Source organism: Callospermophilus lateralis, chromosome 8 (assembly GCF_048772815.1).
Source record: "Callospermophilus lateralis isolate mCalLat2 chromosome 8, mCalLat2.hap1, whole genome shotgun sequence".
Taxonomy (NCBI): domain Eukaryota; kingdom Metazoa; phylum Chordata; class Mammalia; order Rodentia; family Sciuridae; genus Callospermophilus; species Callospermophilus lateralis.
In genome coordinates this window covers 525,206-544,057 of record NC_135312.1, presented here as the reverse complement: position 1 = coordinate 544,057, position 18,852 = coordinate 525,206, and the positions used below count along the sequence as shown (strand labels likewise).

The 18,852-nt window shown below is 56.3% G+C and overlaps 1 protein-coding gene across 1 annotated transcript in view; it reads right to left on the bottom strand.

Annotated features, from left to right (window-relative positions):
- Pde6b (phosphodiesterase 6B) overlaps positions 1-18,852 on the bottom strand; it is a 63,215-nt gene that overhangs the window by 33,441 nt on the left and 10,922 nt on the right. Inside the window, exons 2-3 of the mRNA XM_076864202.2 lie at positions 14,396-14,548; positions 13,645-13,734 (exon numbers count right to left, since the gene is read on the bottom strand). Coding sequence (XP_076720317.1) covers positions 13,645-13,734; positions 14,396-14,548 — 243 coding nt within the window. The remainder of the gene's footprint in view (positions 1-13,644; positions 13,735-14,395; positions 14,549-18,852) is intronic.

Genomic DNA, 18,852 nt, shown 5'->3' with positions numbered 1-18,852 from the left:
GCTCACAGGACTCACCCCTCAGCCACAGAGAGAGCAGAACAGAGAGGAGAGGGAGGGACAGAGACCCAGAACCTCACAGGACTCACATCTCAGCGACAGAGAGAGCATAACAGAGAGGAGAGGGAGGGACAGAGACCCAGAACCTCACAGGACTCACCCCTCAGCCACAGAGAGCAGAACAGAGAGGGAGGGACAGAGACCTAGAACCTCACAGGACTCACCCCTCAGCCACAGAGAGCAGAACAGAGAGGAGAGGGAGTGACAGAGACCCAGAACCTCACAGGACTCACCCCTCAGCCACAGAGAGCAAAACAGAGGAGAGGGAGGGACAGAGACCTAGAACCTCACAGGACTCACCCCTCAGCCACAGAGAGCAGAACAGAGAGGAGAGGGAGAAACAGAGACCCAGAACCTTACAGGACTCACCCCTCAGCAACAGAGAGCAGAACAGAGAGGAGAGGGACAGAGATCCAGAACCTCACAGGACTCACCCCTCAGCCACAGAGAGCAGAACAGAGAGGAGAGGAAGGGACAGAGACCCAGAACCTCACAGGACTCACCTCTCAGCCACAGAGAGCAGAACAGGGGAGAGGGAGGGACAGAGACCTAGAACCTCACAGGACTCACCTCTCAGCCACAGAGAGCAGAACAGAGAGGAGAGGGAGGGACAGAGACCTAGAACATCACAGGACTCACCTCTCAGCCACAGAGAGCAAAACAGAGAGGAGAGGGAGGGACAGAGACCCAGAACCTTACAGGACTCACCCCTCAGCCACAGAGAACAGAACAGAGAGGAGAGGGAGGGACAGAGACCCAGAACCTCACAGGACTCACCTCTCAGCCACAGAGAGCAGAACAGGGGAGAGTGAGGGACAGAGACCCAGAACCTCACAGGACTCACCCCTCAGCCACAGAGAACAGAACAGAGAGGAGAGGGAGGGACAGAGACCCAGAACCTCACAGGACCCACCTCTCAGCCACAGAGAGCAGAACAGAGAGGAGAGGGAGGGACAGAGACCCAGAACCTCACAGGACTCACCCCTCAGCCACAGAGAGCAGAACAGAGAGGAGATGGAGGGACAGAGACCCAGAACCTCACAGGACTCACCTCTCAGCCACAGAGAGCAGAACAGAGAGGAGAGGGAGGGACAGAGACCCAGAACCTCACAGGACTCACCCCTCAGCCACAGAGAGCAGAACAGAGAGGAGATGGAGGGACAGAGACCCAGAACCTCACAGGACTCACCCCTCAGCCACAGAGAGCAGAACAGAGAGGAGAGGGAGGGACAGAGACCTAGAACCTCACAGGACCCACCCCTCAGCCACAGAGAGCAGAACAGAGAGGAGAGGGAGGGACAGAGACCCAGAACCTCACAGGACTCACCCCTCAGCCACAGAGAGCAGAACAGAGAGGAGAGGGAGGGACAGAGACCAGAACCTCACAGGACCCACCCCTCAGCCACAGAGAGCAGAACAGAGAGGAGAGGGAGGGACAGAGACCCAGAACCTCACAGGACTCACCCCTCAGCCACAGAGAGCAGAACAGATAGGAGAGGGAGGGACAGAGACCTAGAACCTCACAGGACTCACCCCTCAGCCACAGAGAGCAGAACAGAGAGGAGAGGGAGGGACAGAGACCTAGAACCTCACAGGACTCACCCCTCAGCCACAGAGAGCAGAACAGAGAGGAGAGGGACAGAGACCCAGAACCTCACAGGACTCACCTCTCAGCCACAGAGAGCAGAACAGAGAGGAGAGGGAGGGACAGAGACCCAGAACCTCACAGGACTCACCTCTCAGACACAGAGAGCAGAACAGAGAGGAGAGGGAAGGACAGAGACCCAGAACCTCACAGGACTCACCTCTCAGCCACAGAGAGCAGAACAGAGAGGAGAGGGACAGAGACCCAGAACCTCACAGGACCCACCTCTCAGCCACAGAGAGCAGAACAGAGAGGAAAGGGAGGGACAGAGACCCAGAACCTCACAGGACTCACCCCTCAGCCACAGAGAGCAGAACAGAGAGGGAGGGACAGAGACCCAGAACCTCACAGGACTCACCCCTCAGCCAGAGAGAGGGCAGAACAGAGAGGAGAGGGAGGGACAGAGACCCAGAACCTTACAAAACTCACCCCTCAACCACAGAGAGGGCAGAACAGAGAGGAGAGGGAGGGAGAGACCCAGAACCTTACAGGACTCACCCCTCAGCCACAGAGAGCAGAACAGAGGAGAGGGAGGGACAGAGACCCAGAACCTCACAGGACTCACCCCTCAGCCACAGAGAGCAGAACAGAGAGGAGAGGGAGGGACAGAGACCCAGAACCTCACAGGACTCACCTCTCAGCCACAGAGAGCAAAACAGAGGAGAGGGAGGGACAGAGACCGAGAACCTCACAGGACTCACCCCTCAGCCACAGAGAGCAGAAGAGAGGAGAGGGAGGGACAGAGACCTAGAACCTCACAGGACTCACCCCTCAGCCACAGAGAGCAGAACAGAGAAGAGAGGGAGGGACAGAGACCTAGAACCTCACAGGACTCACCTCTCAGCCACAGAGAACAGAACAGAGAGGAGAGGGAGGGACAGAGACCCAGAACCTCACAGGACCCACCTCTCAGCCACAGAGAGCAGAACAGAGGAGAGGGAGGGACAGAGACCCAGAACCTCACAGGACTCACCCCTCAGCCACAGAGAGCAGAACAGAGAGGAGAGGGAGGGACAGAGACCCAGAACCTCACAGGACTCACCCCTCAGCCACAGAAAGCAGAACAGAGGAGAGGGAAGGACAGAGACCCAGAACCTCACAGGACTCACCCCTCAGCCACAGAGAGCAGAACAGAGGAGAGGGAGGGACAGAGACCCAGAACCTTACAGGACTCACCCCTCAGCCACAGAGAGCAGAACAGAGAGGAGAGGGAGGGACAGAGACCCAGAACCTCACAGGACTCACCCCTCAGCCACAGAGAGCAGAACAGAGGAGAGGGAGGGACAGAGACCCAGAACCTCACAGGACTCACCCCTAAGCCACAGAGAGCAGAACAGAGAGGAGAGGGAGGGACAGAGACCCAGAACCTCACAGGACCCACCTCTCAGCCACAGAGAGCAGAACAGAGAAGAGAGGGAGGGACAGAGACCCAGAACCTCACAGGACTCACCTCTCAGCCACAGAGAGCAGAACAGAGAGGAGAGGGACAGAGACCCAGAACCTCACAGGACTCACCTCTCAGCCACAGAGAGCAGAACAGAGAGGAGAGGGAGGGACAGAGACCCAGAACCTCACAGGACTCACCTCTCAGCCACAGAGAGCAGAACAGAGAGGAGAGGGACAGAGACCCAGAACCTCACAGGACTCACCTCTCAGCCACATAGAGCAGAACAGAGAGGAGAGGGAGGGACAGAGACCCAGAACCTCACAGGACTCACCCCTCAGCCACAGAGAGCAGAACAGAGAGGAGAGGGACAGAGACCCAGAACCTCACAGGACTCACCCCTCAGCCACAGAGAGCAGAACAGAGAGGAGAGGGACAGAGACCCAGAACCTCACAGGACTCACCGCTCAGCCACAGAGAGCAGAACAGAGAGGAGAGGGACAGAGACCCAGAACCTCACAGGACTCACCTCTCAGCCACAGAGAGCAAAACAAAGGAGAGGGAGGGACAGAGACCCAGAACCTCACAGGACTCACCTCTCAGCCACAGAGAGCAGAACAGAGGAGAGGGAGGGACAGAGACCCAGAACCTCACAGGACTCACCCCTCAGCCACAGAGAGCAGAACAGAGAGAGAGGGACAGAGACCTAGAACCTCACAGGACTCACCCCTCAGCAACAGAGAGCAGAACAGAGAGGAGAGGGAGGGACAGAGACCTAGAACCTCACAGGACTCACCTCTCAGCTACAGAGAGCAGAACAGAGAGGAGAGGGAGGGACAGAGACCTAGAACCTCACAGGACTCACCTCTCAGCCACAGAGAGCAGAACAGAGAGGAGAGGGAGGGACAGAGACCCAGAACCTCACAGGACTCACCTCTCAGCCACAGAGAGCAGAACAGAGATGGAGGGACAGAGACCCAGAACCTCACAGGACTCACCTCTCAGCCACAGAGAGGAGAACAGAGAGGAGAGGGAGGGACAGAGACCCAGAACCTCACAGGACTCACCTCTCAGCCACAGAGAGCAGAACAGAGAGGAGAGGGAGGGACAGAGACCCAGAACCTCACAGGACTCACCTCTCAGCCACAGAGAGCAGAACAGAGAGGAGAGGGAGGGACAGAGACCCAGAACCTCACAGGACTCACCTCTCAGCCACAGAGAGCAGAACAGAGAGGAGAGGGAAGGACAGAGACCCAGAACCTCACAGGACTCACCTCTCAGCCACAGAGAGCAGAACAGAGGAGAGGGAGGGACAGAGACCCAGAACCTCACAGGACTCACCTCTCAGCCACAGAGAGCAAAACAGAGGAGAGGGAGGGACAGAGACCCAGAACCTCACAGGACTCACCTCTCAGCCACAGAGAGCAGAACAGAGGAGAGGGAGGGACAGAGACCTAGAACCTCACAGGACTCACCTCTCAGCCACAGAGAGCAGAACAGAGAGGAGAGGGAGGGACAGAGACCCAGAACCTCACAGGACTCACCCCTCAGCCACAGAGAGCAGAACAGAGAGGAGAGGGAGGGACAGAGACCTAGAACCTCACAGGACTCACCTCTTAGCTACAGAGAGCAGAACAGAGAGGAGAGGGAGGGACAGAGACCCAGATCCTCACAGGACTCACCCCTCAGCCACAGAGAGCAGAACAGAGAAGAGAGGGAGGGACAGAGACCCAGAACCTCACAGGACTCACCCCTCAGCCACAGAGAGCAGAACAGAGAAGAGAGGGAGGGACAGAGACCCAGAACTTCACAGGACTCACCTCTCAGCCACAGAGAGCAGAACAGAGAAGAGAGGGAGGGACAGAGACCCAGAACCTCACAGGACTCACCCCTCAGCCACAGAGAGCAGAACAGAGAAGAGAGGGAGGGACAGAGACCCAGAACCTCACAGGACTCACCCCTCAGCCACAGAGAGCAGAACAGAGAGGAGAGGGAAGGACAGAGACCCAGAACCTCACAGGACTCACCCCTCAGCCACAGAGAGCAGAACAGAGAAGAGAGGGAGGGACAGAGACCCAGAACCTCACAGGACTCACCTCTCAGCCACAGAGAGCAGAACAGAGAAGAGAGGGAGGGACAGAGACCCAGAACCTCACAGGACTCACCCCTCAGCCACAGAGAGCAGAACAGAGAGGAGAGGGAAGGACAGAGACCCAGAACTTCACAGGACTCACCCCTCAGCCACAGAGAGCAGAACAGAGAAGAGAGGGAGGGACAGAGACCCAGAACCTCACAGGACTCACCTCTCAGCCACAGAGAGCAGAACAGAGAAGAGAGGGAGGGACAGAGACCCAGAACCTCACAGGACTCACCCCTCAGCCACAGAGAGCAGAACAGAGAGGAGAGGGAAGGACAGAGACCCAGAACCTCACAGGACTCACCCCTCAGCCACAGAGAGCAGAACAGAGAAGAGAGGGAGGGACAGAGACCCAGAACCTCACAGGACTCACCTCTCAGCCACAGAGAGCAGAACAGAGAAGAGAGGGAGGGACAGAGACCCAGAACCTCACAGGACTCACCCCTCAGCCACAGAGAGCAGAACAGAGAAGAGAGGGAGGGACAGAGACCCAGAACCTCACAGGACTCACCCCTCAGCCACAGAGAGCAGAACAGAGAGGAGAGGGAGGGACAGAGACTCAGAACCTCACAGGACTCACCTCTCAGCCACAGAGAGCAGAACAGAGAAGAGAGGGAGGGACAGAGACCCAGAACCTCACAGGACTCACCTCTCAGCCACAGAGAGCAGAACAGAGAGGAGAGGGAGGGACAGAGACCTAGAACCTCACAGGACTCACCCCTCAGCCACAGAGAACAGAACAGAGAGGAGAGGGAAGGACAGAGACCCAGAACCTCACAGGACTCACCCCTCAGCCATAGAGAGCAGAACAGAGAGGAGAGGGAGGGACAGAGACCCAGAACCTCACAGGACTCACCCCTCAGCCACAGAGAGCAGAACAGAGAAGATAGGGAGGGACAGAGACCCAGAACCTCACAGGACTCACCCCTCAGCCACAGAGAGCAGAACAGAGAGGAGAGGGAGGGACAGAGATCCAGAACCTCACAGGACTCACCTCTCAGCCACAGAGAGCAGAACAGAGAGGAGAGGGAGGGACAGAGACCCAGAACCTCCCAGGACTCACCTCTCAGCCACAGAGAGCAGAACAGAGAGGAGAGGGAGGGACAGAGTCCCAGAACCTCACAGGACCCACCTCTCAGCCACAGAGAGCAGAACAGAGAGGAGAGGGAGGGACAGAGACCCAGAACCTCACAGGACTCACCTCTCAGCCACAGAGAGCAGAACAGAGGAGAGGGAGGGACAGAGACCCAGAACCTCACAGGACCCACCTCTCAGCCACAGAGAGCAGAACAGAGAGGAGAGGGAGGGACAGAGACCCAGAACCTCCCAGGACTCACCTCTCAGCCACAGAGAGCAGAACAGAGAGGAGAGGGAGGGACAGAGTCCCAGAACCTCACAGGACTCACCTCTCAGCCACAGAGAGCAGAAAAGAGGAGAGGGAGGGACAGAGACCCAGAACCTCACAGGACCCACCTCTCAGCCACAGAGAGCAGAACAGAGAGGAGAGGGAGGGACAGAGTCCCAGAACCTCACAGGACTCACCTCTGAGCCACAGAGAGCAGAACAGAGAGGAGAGGGAGGGACAGAGATCTAGAACCTCACAGGACTCACCTCTGAGCCACAGAGAGCAGAACAGAGAAAAGAGGGAGGGACAGAGACCTAGAACCTCACAGGACTCACCCCTCAGCCACAGAGAGCAGAACAGAGAGGAGAGGGAGGGACAGAGACCCAGAACCTCACAGGACTCACCCCTCAGCCACAGAGAGCAGAACAGAGAGGGAGGGACAGAGACCCAGAACCTCACAGGACTCACCCCTCAGCCACAGAGAGCAGAACAGAGAGGGAGGGACAGAGACCCAGAACCTCACAGGACTCACCCCTCAGCCACAGAGAGCAGAACAGAGAGGGAGGGACAGAGACCCAGAACCTCACAGGACTCACCCCTCAGCCACAGAGAGCAGAACAGAGGAGAGGGAGGGACAGAGACCCAGAACCTCACAGGACTCACCCCTCAGCCACAGAGAGCAGAACAGAGAGGAGAGGGAGGACAGAGACCCAGAACCTCACAGGACTCACCCCTCAGCCACAGAGAGCAGAACAGAGAGGAGAGGGAGGACAGAGACCCAGAACCTCACAGGACCCACCTCTCAGCCACAGAGAGCAGAACAGAGAGGAGAGGGAGGGACAGAGACCCAGAACCTCACAGGACTCACTCCTCAGCCTCAGAGAGCAGAACAGAGGAGAGGGAGGGACAGAGACCCAGAACCTCACAGGACCCACCTCTCAGCCACAGAGAGCAGAACAGAGAGGAGAGGGAGGGACAGAGTCCCAGAACCTCACAGGACTCACCTCTCAGCCACAGAGAGCAGAACAGAGAGGAGAGGGAGGGACAGAGACCCAGAACCTCACAGGACCCACCTCTCAGCCACAGAGAGCAGAACAGAGAGGAAAGGGAGGGACAGAGACCCAGAACCTCACAGGACTCACTCCTCAGCCACAGAGAGCAGAACAGAGGAGAGGGAGGGACAGAGACCCAGAACCTCACAGGACCCACGTCTCAGCCACAGAGAGCAGAACAGAGAGGAGAGGGAGGGACAGAGTCCCAGAACCTCACAGGACTCACCTCTCAGCCACAGAGAGCAGAACAGAGAGGAGAGGGAGGGACAGAGACCCAGAACCTCACACGACTCACTCCTCAGCCACAGAGAGCAGAACAGAGAGGAGAGGGCGGGACAGAGACCCAGAACCTCACAGGACTCACTCCTCAGCCACAGAGAGCAGAACAGAGAGGAGAGGGAGGGACAGAGACCCAGAACCTCACAGGACTCACCCCTCAGCCACAGAGAGCAGAACAGAGAGGAGAGGGAGGGACAGAGACCCAGAACCTCACAGGACTCACCCATCAGCCACAGAGAGCAGAACAGAGAGGAGAGGGAGGGACAGAGACGCAGAACCGCAAAGGACCCACCTCTCAGCCACAGAGAGCAGAACAGAGAGGAGAGGGAGGGACAGAGACCCAGAACCTCACAGGACTCACCCCTCAGCCACAGAGAGCAGAACAGAGAGGAGAGGGAGGGACAGAGACCTAGAACCTCACAGGACTCACCTCTCAGCCACAGAGAGCAGAACAGAGAGGGAGGGACAGAGACCTAGAACCTCACAGGACTCACCCCTCAGCCACAGAGAGCAGAACAGAGAGGAGAGGGACAGAGACCCAGAACCTCACAGGACTCACCCCTCAGCCACAGAGAGCAGAACAGAGAGGGAGGGACAGAGACCCAGAACCTCACAGGACTCACCCCTCAGCCACAGAGAGCAGAACAGAGAGGGAGGGACAGAGACCCAGAACCTCACAGGACTCATCCCTCAGCCACAGAGAGCAGAACAGAGAGGAGAGGGAGGACAGAGACCTAGAACCTCACAGGACTCACCCCTCAGCCACAGAGAGCAGAACAGAGAGGAGAGGGAGGGACAGAGACCTAGAACCTCACAGGACTCACCTCTCAGCCACAGAGAGCAGAACAGGGGAGAGGGAGGGACAGAGACCTAGAACCTCACAGGACTCACCTCTCAGCCACAGAGAGCAGAACAGAGAGGAGAGGGAGGGACAGAGACCTAGAACCTCACAGGACTCACCCCTCAGCAACAGAGAGCAGAACAGAGAGGAGAGGGACAGAGATCCAGAACCTCACAGGACTCACCTCTCAGCCACAGAGAGCAGAACAGGGGAGAGGGAGGGACAGAGACCTAGAACCTCACAGGACTCACCTCTCAGCCACAGAGAGCAGAACAGAGGAGAGGGAGGGACAGAGACCCAGAACCTCACAGGACCCACCTCTCAGCCACAGAGAGCAGAACAGAGAGGAAAGGGAGGGACAGAGACCCAGAACCTCACAGGACCCACCTCTCAGCCACAGAGAGCAGAACAGAGAGGAAAGGGAGGGACAGAGACCCAGAACCTCACAGGACTCACCTCTCAGCCACAGAGAGCAGAACAGAGGAGAGGGAGGGACAGAGACCCAGAACCTCACAGGACCCACCTCTCAGCCACAGAGAGCAGAACAGAGGAGAGGGAGGGACAGAGACCTAGAACCTCACAGGACTCACCTCTCAGCCACAGAGAGCAGAACAGAGAGGAGAGGGAGGGACAGAGACCTAGAACCTCACTGGTCTCACCTCTGAGCCACAGAGAGCAGAACAGAGAGGAGAGGGAGGGACAGAGACCCAGATCCTCACAGGATCACCCCTCAGCCACAGAGAGCAGAACAGAGCGGAAACGGGGAGCAGACACCCATAATCCCTATGAGGACTCAGTACGGATCCACAGAGTTTTACCACATGCATAAAAAGCAGAAACAGAGACCCATATAGCTGTTGACACCAAGATTTTTGAACCTTGATTCGGAGGGACAGCATCCAATCAGAGATGTTACTGTCTTTCCTAAAGGGTTGAAATTGAGCAAGTAGACACCTACATGAAATCATGAACCTAGGGCTGTAGCTGTAGTTGTGTGGCAGTTAGCTGCCTAGCAGGCATGAGGCCTGAGTTTGATCCTCATTACCATATAGAAATGAATCAAATAGAGGCATTCTGTCCATTTACAACTACAAGAAGATTTAGAAAATTAATCTAGGCCATAGTTTACAACTTTTATAAGATGAATCTGAGCATATGTAAGACATAGGTATATAAGACATAGCTATATAGGATATTGACACAGGAGTAATTTGGGCCTCCTGTGGTTTGAGAGGAGATTTTAGATGCAGCATAAAGTACGATGCAGTAAGAAAATATATATATTTTTTGTTTTGGTGATGAAGATTGACTCAGAGCCTTGTTCATGCAAGGCAAGCACTCTATGAAGTGAGCTACATCCTCAGCCCCACAAAGAATATATATGATATAGCATGGATCCTGCTTTAGTGGCACCCACCTCAATCCCAGCAACTCAGGAGTCTGAGGAAGTTGGATGTCAAGTCCAAGACCAACTGGGACAACTTAGAGAGATTCTGTCTTGAAATAAAAGGGCTGGGGTTACTGAACTGAATGGAAATTCAGTTTCTGAATTCCCAGATTCTGGGTCTCTGGTCCCCCTGTTCATATCTGTTCTGAACTGAATGCAGCACTCCTCAGTTAAATTCTCAGTGTCCCCCTCCAAGGTAAGTGTGTAAGAAACATGCTCCCTTGTCCAAATCCAAAGTGTGGACTTAGACCACAGGCACAGAGAAGTGAGGCTACTGATGGCGGTCCTGCCAGAGCGGATGTCCGAGAGCAGGCACATCCAGACCAGTCTCAGTCAGTGCTCACTCCCTAGTGCACAAGTCCCGCCCCTTATGCCTTGCTGGTTGACCACAAGGTGCGTGGTCTTCTCCAATGTCCCCTAGGTCTTATTATCTCCTGGTTGGGTCACTTGAAGAAACATTTTTTCGGCTGTCCCCGCCTCCCTTTGTGCCCCGGGGAAGTGCACTGTGCCGTGGATCTTCCTTGACCAGGTCAGTCCTCCCCCACCTCCTGTTTGTCACAGGGCTGTGAATCTGTCACCCTCAGGCATTAACTGCTTGTAACTTTCCATCCTGTTCTCCCCTACTGCTGTTTTTCCTACATCCCAATACTACATTTAAGGCTAAATACTCATATTCTGAAAATAGATCACTGGACTTTCTATATCTCAGAAACTGGACTTTACTAAAATTTAAAATTTCTTTTTTTTTGCCAAATATACTATTAAGAGAGTGAAAAGACAAGCCACATCCTGGGGGAAAATAAGTGCAAAGCATATATATGTTCATGAGCTTGTGTCCAAATATTCAAGAAACTCTTAAAACTAAGCCATAAGAAAAAAGCCCAGTTTAAAGAAGGGCCAAACAGACACCTCAATAGAGAATAAGACGTGCTGGCGGCATATAAGCTTGCACCTCATGCTTGCCGCCTCCTGACCCTGGCACTGTGCATCAGTCATGGGCCCTAGGCCCCACTCGGTGGGTGCGGAGTGCGCGGGCATGCAGCCGGGGGGTCCTCATTCACTGCTGCCAGGAATGAGGTGCAGCTTCTTGCACTTGAGCATTGTCAGGCCCTGTGAGCTGGCAGTGGTGCCCCCTGATGTTCAGCCTACTGAGCTGAAAGCTCCTATCACACAAAAACCTGCACACAGATGTTCATGGCAGCTTTAGAACTGCCCCAAGCTGGGCTCTAGTAAGACGCCCTTCAGTGGGTGAGGGGTGAACAAACTGTGTTAGATCCAGACCAGGAAATACTCCTGAGCAATACAAAGAGATAGTGATCCTGTTACAAAGACACACAGAGGGACCTGTGTGCATGTTGCTAAGTGGAAGAAGCCACATGGAGGGCCACACACTGGGAGATACCAACTGCCTGTGGTTCCAGAAAAGGTGGACCTGTAGCAGCTCTGTGGCTCCCTGGGATCAGGTGGGTGTGGGGGAAGAGAGCAGGTGGCTGGGTGTTCTTAAGGCAAGGAGGTCCTCTTTATGACACTGTGATGGGAGATACATGTCATTATGCATGTGGTGAGGCCCACTGCACTTTTCAAAGTGCAAAGACTGACCTTAATGAGTGCAAACAAATCAATTGAGTGGGTTGACGGATTCAAGGAAGAATACAGACTGTGACAGGAGACTTTCACAGCATTACAAATGTACTACTACACTCTCTTTCTGCAGGGTCTGGGGAAAAGGGGTTTGTTTCTGTAACTTTGGAAATGAGTGGCATCTGTGAGATCGAGGGCACAGGAATCTGTGTAGTGCTGTGCTCGGCTGGATAAAGGTGATTCTCATGGGAGCACAGGCTAACAATCCTTACACCAGGCTCTGAACAAGCGAGTGAGTGGTGAGGGGTGGGAGGCAGGATGGTGGGAAGCTACACATCACCATAGGAGCAGGCTGAGCCCTCATGTTTGACCTCATCCAGACAGCTGCACGTAGAAATACAGACTTGTACACTCAAGTTAGCCCTCTATGTCAGCAGACAGGGCCTGGAAGCAGGATTCCCCTGCAGCAGAGAGCATGGTCTTGTCTCCTAACACCACGTTCTGATCAAGGGAACTGTCAGGAGCTACCTCACAGGAACTGAGCGCCTCTTAGCCTTGAGTGATGAGAGTGAGGAGGTGTGGCAAGCAGCCACAGGCTGCGTGTGTGTGAACTACGGGCACTGAGCGCACAGGGTGGACTGGACTGACGTTGCCCCTCTGTTTGGGCAGGCCTGGCTCTGGTCTTTCCACTTGCTCTGCCATGATCCCCACACAGCTCCTGAGATGGGCATGGCCTCCCCAGACATCAGTCAACCTGCTGACAGCAGACATCCACAGCTAGACTCAACCCCCTGAAACCTGACCCCTTGCCTCATTTGAAATGGCTTCTTCCCAATAAAAGGGTTCAGCATGTGCTTCATGCTCTTCCACGGATCCCGAAGGTCAGGGGAGCCCTCACAGGACCCAAAGAAAAAGGTATTTCTCTGTCTGATTATTTCTCGCAGCCCAGTTCACTTGGAGTGACCCTGAATGTTTAGTCGTGGAACAGGTCTCCTTGGAGCAGGAGCCAATCCAGGACTGGGCAGGAAGCGTACAAAGAAGCCTGTATATCTTGTAGTGCCAGAAAGTTCAGACCCTAACTTGAGTCGAAGAGGTCCAGGAGCCAAAGGTGAGTTAGGGTGGGGCTGGGGTAGCTCGAGGAGCCTAGGCAAAGCGACCTCTCATTTTTTCTAATAGGTTTGCAGCAGGGGACCAGGGCCTGGCTTATTGCAGCAGAAGCAGAGCAAGAAGTGGCACAGAGGGCCTGCTGCCTTCCATGGCCCTAGGGCACCCTGCTGGACCCTTGTACTGCCTGCTCAACATTTATTCAGGCCTCAGGGTGAGGGGGACTCAGGCTGTAGGGTCCTTCAGGTACCTCTGCAGCTCAGGGTGCACTGAGCCGAGGGAACATCCCACCCCCACCCCGTGTCCCTTGCTCTCACAGAAAGTAGATTCCAGTCTCAGCCAGGGCCAAACCTGCCAGGGAGCTCAATCACTAAGCTCCAGGACTCCGAGCCATCAGCCCCTCCATGGTTGGCAGGGTGTGTCTGAAAATTGTGGGACCTCCTGCACTTCTGCAGGCACCTCTCCCTCCATGGCCAGGATTCAGGTCAGTGGAGGGTCCTGACCCTGCAGAGTTCTTTCCTGCCCCCCAGCTTCAGCTCAGTCACAGAAGACAGTCCCTCCTCCTGGGGCAGCCCCACCTCCCCAGGTGAGCACAGCATCTCCACCACCCAGCTTCATATGGGCAGGGGCAGGAGCAGGGGACTGGGGCCCGCCTGACCAGAGTCATGCCTGGCCCACACAGAGCACATGGTCTTGGCCACTCATGAGGATGGGCCAGCTCAAGAGCACAGAAGGCCAGGGCTGGAGGCTAGCCCTGCCGCACTATACATACCTGGCCTCGGCGTGTCTCACAGTTGTGAAGGTAGCTCAAGTGATAGATCTTCAGGTTCAACCCAGCGAAATTCAGGTATTTCTTGAAAACCTGAAAGAGCCATTGTGCATTAGGAGTCAGAAATCCCAGGTTGCAGAAGGAATGAGCACCCAGGCTGCTGAGGACCACCATACATGCACAGACATGCCGGCAACCAGTTCACACACCTATTGGTGTGAACTCACACAAGCTCAGGTGCATGGTGCAGGCCCTTGGCTCACATACACCGTGTGCAGAGGGATGTGACTCACAGGTGTGCAGACAGACATGGCTCACACATAGGCATGCAGAAGAGATGTGGCTCATGAATAAGTGTACAGAAGTATGTGGTTCTCATACATGGGTGTGCAGAAGGGACGTGACTCACAGGTGTACAGAGAGACATGGCTCACACACGGGTGTGCAGAAGGGATGTGGCTAATGCATAGGTGTGCAGAAAGGCATGGCTTTCATACGTGGGTGTGCAGAAAGAAGGGATGCGGCTCACACTAAGCATGTGGAGGGACGTGGCTCTCCTATGTGAGTGTGCTGAAGGGATGTGACTCACACATTGGTGTGCAGAAGGGATGTGGCTAGTGCATAGGTGTGCAGAAGGGTGTGGCTCACACACAGATGTACACATAAGTGTAGGCGGGTGCTAGCGCAGCACTGCAGCTAGGAGACTGTGCAGCAGGAGCATGTAGGGATGTGGCCTCAAGCCCTGCACACTCACATCTCCGTCTTCGCTGGTGAAGCAGGGGCCACTGAGCTTGTTCACTGCCATGATCACTGCAACGACTTCCTTGCCATTCATGATGGGCGTGGCCAGGATGCTCCTGGTCACGTAGTCTGTGAGCTCATCTGCGAAGGGGCTGAAGTGGGGATCCTGTGAGGGGAGAAAAGCCTGCTGAGGACAGAGCCCTGGCTACGGCCGGGTCCCCTAGGGTGGAGCTCTGAAGCCACTGCCCAGTTCTACACTGAGGCCAGGGCCCCTGCCTTGGGCCTGGGATGTGGTCACAGGACAGGAGCTGAGAATGCAGCCTGGGCCTGTGGCTGCACCAGGCCTGCCCCACCTGAGCAGGTGACCCCTGACCTCTGACTCCTGGAGAGGGCTCCCTGGCTCCTCTCACACTCTTCCTGGATCCAGGACGGCTGAGTCTATCTGACCACTCCATCCCCACGCCCTCCTAGGCAGGCTTTACCCGCCAGGCCAGCTGCCCTCACTCTTCCCAAAGGGTGACTGTTGCTTCAGAGCCACAAGCCCCATGCCTGACACATTGCCTGGGCACTGTCATCAGGACGGGAGCCGCTGGTGAGTCAGGCTGAGGACGCCATTCCCCAGGACCTGTCTGCCAGCCCCTTTTGCCCCAGGGTCTGCTCCATGGTTGCCTACCACATTACTCCTTTTCCTCCATGATTAGAGCTTTGTCCACCTGAGGCCCCCAGGGAGGCTCCTCCTGCTCCCCCAAGATATAGAGGGACTCCTGTCCCTGGTCTTGGGTTCTGTATCCAGAAGCAGCAGTTGGTCAAGCCCTGTTCAGCCTGGACGTACTGAGCCAGGTAAGTCCCTAGAGGCCTTAGAAGATGGGACATGACCCTGCCTCCTCCACTGCTTTCTGGCTCTGATTTTATTGGCATGAGGCAGAGGAGCTCTGGCACAGGGACTGCAGCGCATGGCTATGGCCTCTGCCTTGCTGGGTCTGGCGTCCCCAGCAAACAGGGCCCAACCCTGTGTTCCCCCATCCCTGGTCACCAGTGCAGCTGCCCAGGTTGGCCCCTGGGCTGAAGAGGAATTTCCTGCCAGTGCCCTTGCCTTGGCTATCACTGTGCTGTGACTTCCCACCCTTCTCTGTGTCTCAGTCCCAACATGCAGCCCAGGAAGTCCATGCTGTGTCCCACTTCCTTTTCAGCAGGGCCAGTGGTCTGTGGTGTTGGAGAACAGGTCATACCCAGACCTCAGGTGGAGCTCACACCCCCACCTGGACCTCAGGTGGAGCTCACCCCCTACACCCAGACCTCAGGTGGAGCTCACACCCCCACCTGGACCTTAGGTGGAGCTCACCCCCAACACCCAGACCTCAGGTGGAGCTCACACCCCCACCTGGACCTCAGGTGGAGCTCACACCCCCACCTGGACCTCAGGTGGAGCTCACACCCCCACCTGGACCTCAGGTGGAGCTCACACCCCCACCTAGACCTCAAGTGGAGCTCACACCCCCACCTGGACCTCAGGTGGAGCTCACATTCCCACCTGGACCTCAGGTGGAGCTCACCCTCTACACCCAGACCTCAGGTGGAGCTCACACCCCCAACTGGACCTCAGGTGGAGCTCACACCCCCACCTGGACCTCAGGTGGAGCTCACCCCCTACACCGAGACCTCAGGTGGAGCTCACACCCCCACCTGGACCTCAGGTGGAGCTCACCCCCTACACCCGGACCTCAGGTGGAGCTCACACCCCCACCTGGACCTCAGGTGGAGCTCACACCCCCACCTGGACCTCAGGTGGAGCTCACCCCCTACACCCGGACCTCAGGTGGAGCTCACACCCCACCTGGACCTCAGGTGGAGCTCATACCCCCACCTGGACCTCAGGTGGAGCTCACACCCCCACCTGGACCTCAGGTGGAGCTCACCCCCTACACCCAGACCTCAGGTGGAGCTCACACCCCCACCTGGACCTCAGGTGGAGCTCACCGCCTACACCCAGACCTCAGGTGGAGCTCACACCCCCACCTGGACCTCAGGTGGAGCTCACACCCCCACCTGGACCTCAGGTGGAGCTCACACCCCCACCTGGACCTCAGGTGGAGCTCACACCCCCACCTGGACCTCAGGTGGAGCTCACACCCCCACCAGGACCTCAGGTGGAGCTCACACCCCCACCTGGACCTCAGGTGGAGCTCACACCCCCACCTGGACCTCAGGTGGAGCTCACCCCCTACACCCGGACCTCAGGTGGAGCTCACACCCCCACCTGGACCTCAGGTGGAGCTCACCCCCTACACCCAGAACTCAGGTGGAGCTCACACCCCCACCTGGACCTCAGGTGGAGCTCACCCCTACACCCAGACCTCAGGTGGAGTTCACACCCCCACCTGGACCTCAGGTGGAGCTCACCCCCTACACCCAGACCTCAGGTGGAGCTCACACCCCCACCTGGACCTCAGGTGGAGCTCACCCCCTACACCCAGACCTCAGGTGGAGCTCACACCCCCACCTGGACCTCAGGTGGAGCTCACACCCCCACCTGGACCTCAGGTGGAGCTCACACCCCCACCTGGACCTCAGGTGGAGCTCACCCCCTACACCCGAACCTCAGGTGGAGCTCACCCCCTACACCCGGACCTCAGGTGGAGCTCACACCCCCACCTGGACCTCAGGTGGAGTGGCTCACCCTGGCTCCCAACCTCTGATGATGCATGTTACTGGCCATGGATGGTGAACCATGGTCACAACTCTCTTCTCTCAAGAGCTTCATCGCCACCAGTTTTTTCTCATACTTGGTACCCCACCTTGTCACTTCTCTGTTTCCTAAACACCTGTTAAGCCTAATTTTTAAATATAAACTAGAGTTGTTTGGGGCCCTGCCTCCACCTCATGCCCATCTTACTTTATTTGTCTCCTCCCCTACCCGTGCTCTCCCTCTGCTGAGACTCCAATGTGCCCAGAGCCTGGTTTACAAGGCCGTCACCGTGCCCCCTCCTCTGCCTGTGCTTTCCTTTAGCATTTGCCAGTGCTGAGCTCCCTTCTCCTGCCACAATTTGCTTCCCCGTAGTCCCCGGGGTCCTCCCAGCTCTCCTTGCCCTCAGTGCTCTTGGCATCCTTATGGTAATAGCCTCTGTCCTCCCTGGGTGATCTGCCCCGTCTCAAGCACTAGGGGCCGCTCACCTTGTGCCAGACACCCTGAGCCCAGCACTCGGGGACCTTCAGCCTGTGGCCTATGACAGTCTCTTGGTGTGTCCGTGGGTGTATTAGAAGCCCATCACAGCCCTAGGAGCAGGGCAAATGACCCTGGAATCCAGTTGGTGGCCACAATCTTGGCTCCCCAGAAGGTCTGTCAGAAGGTGTCCCCTTGAGCAACAGGTTTGAAGAGGTGCCCTCCTCCCTTGGGAAGGCTTTGCCAAATCGCGGCTGGCACTGTCCTCCTGGGCTCTGGGAAGCCTGGAGGCAGGTTAAAGCTTTAGACCACAGAGCACTCTGTGATGACCACCACTGACCTTGAGTGAAGTGCACCTTTGCTCATTGCCCGGTTCTCTCTTTTCCTCAAATCCCACCACTCTACTGCTCACTCAGCCTGGTGGCACTCAGGTCAGCCAGGCTGCTGCTGCCTCTGTCCCTGGCCCGGGTGGCTCCCTTCCCATCACCCAGTGCCAGCAACCCAATGTCAGCCTGCTTTTCTTACTGACCTTCATCCCCAGGATATACATGGGTATTTGAAAGCAAAGGCCAGCATGCGGGCTCCCTGCTGGGCTCCTGCCTCCCTCCTTGCTCCCCATGGGGCTGTACTCCTGTGGTTCAGGAGACTCCTTGCCTGCCCATCTGATCCACTCCACTGTCCACCCTGAACAGTGAACAGTGGCCGAGAACCCTCCAGCTCCCAGGGACCCTGAATCAGACTCTGATATGGACAAGTCCAGTGCAGTGGGGTGGCCTTGCCTGGACTTCTGGGACCCTTTTGCCCATGGAGGCTCCTCTTATGTGCCCCGACTCTCCAGAGTCTTGCTGGTTCCTGTGCTCCTGCCTGTTGTGCCCCTCTCTTGTCTGAGCAGTGTTTGGGTCCAGTAAAGCACGTTTCCAGGCCGTCCTGCTGCCTTTTGTGCAGGACTCAGGGGTCAAGGGAGGAGATCTTTGAAGACCCCAAGTGTCCCTCCCAGCTCCTGCTCTGTTTCAGATCAAGCCCTCCAGAGCAAACCACGAGGAGCCAGACAAAGCCAGCCAAGGGCTGCCTCTTCTAGGTGTTTGAAGTAAACTTTGCTTATTGTAACCTCAACTCTTTTTAATTTTTTTTAGTTGTAGATGGACACACTATCTTTATTTTTATTTATTTCTTTTTTTATGTGATGCTGAGAATTGAACCCAGGGCCTCACGCATGCGAGGCAAGTGCTCTACCATGAGCTACAACCCTAGCCCTCTGTCCTCTCCTTAACACTAAACTCCCCACTCAAAGTCATTCCTGTTCGCTATCT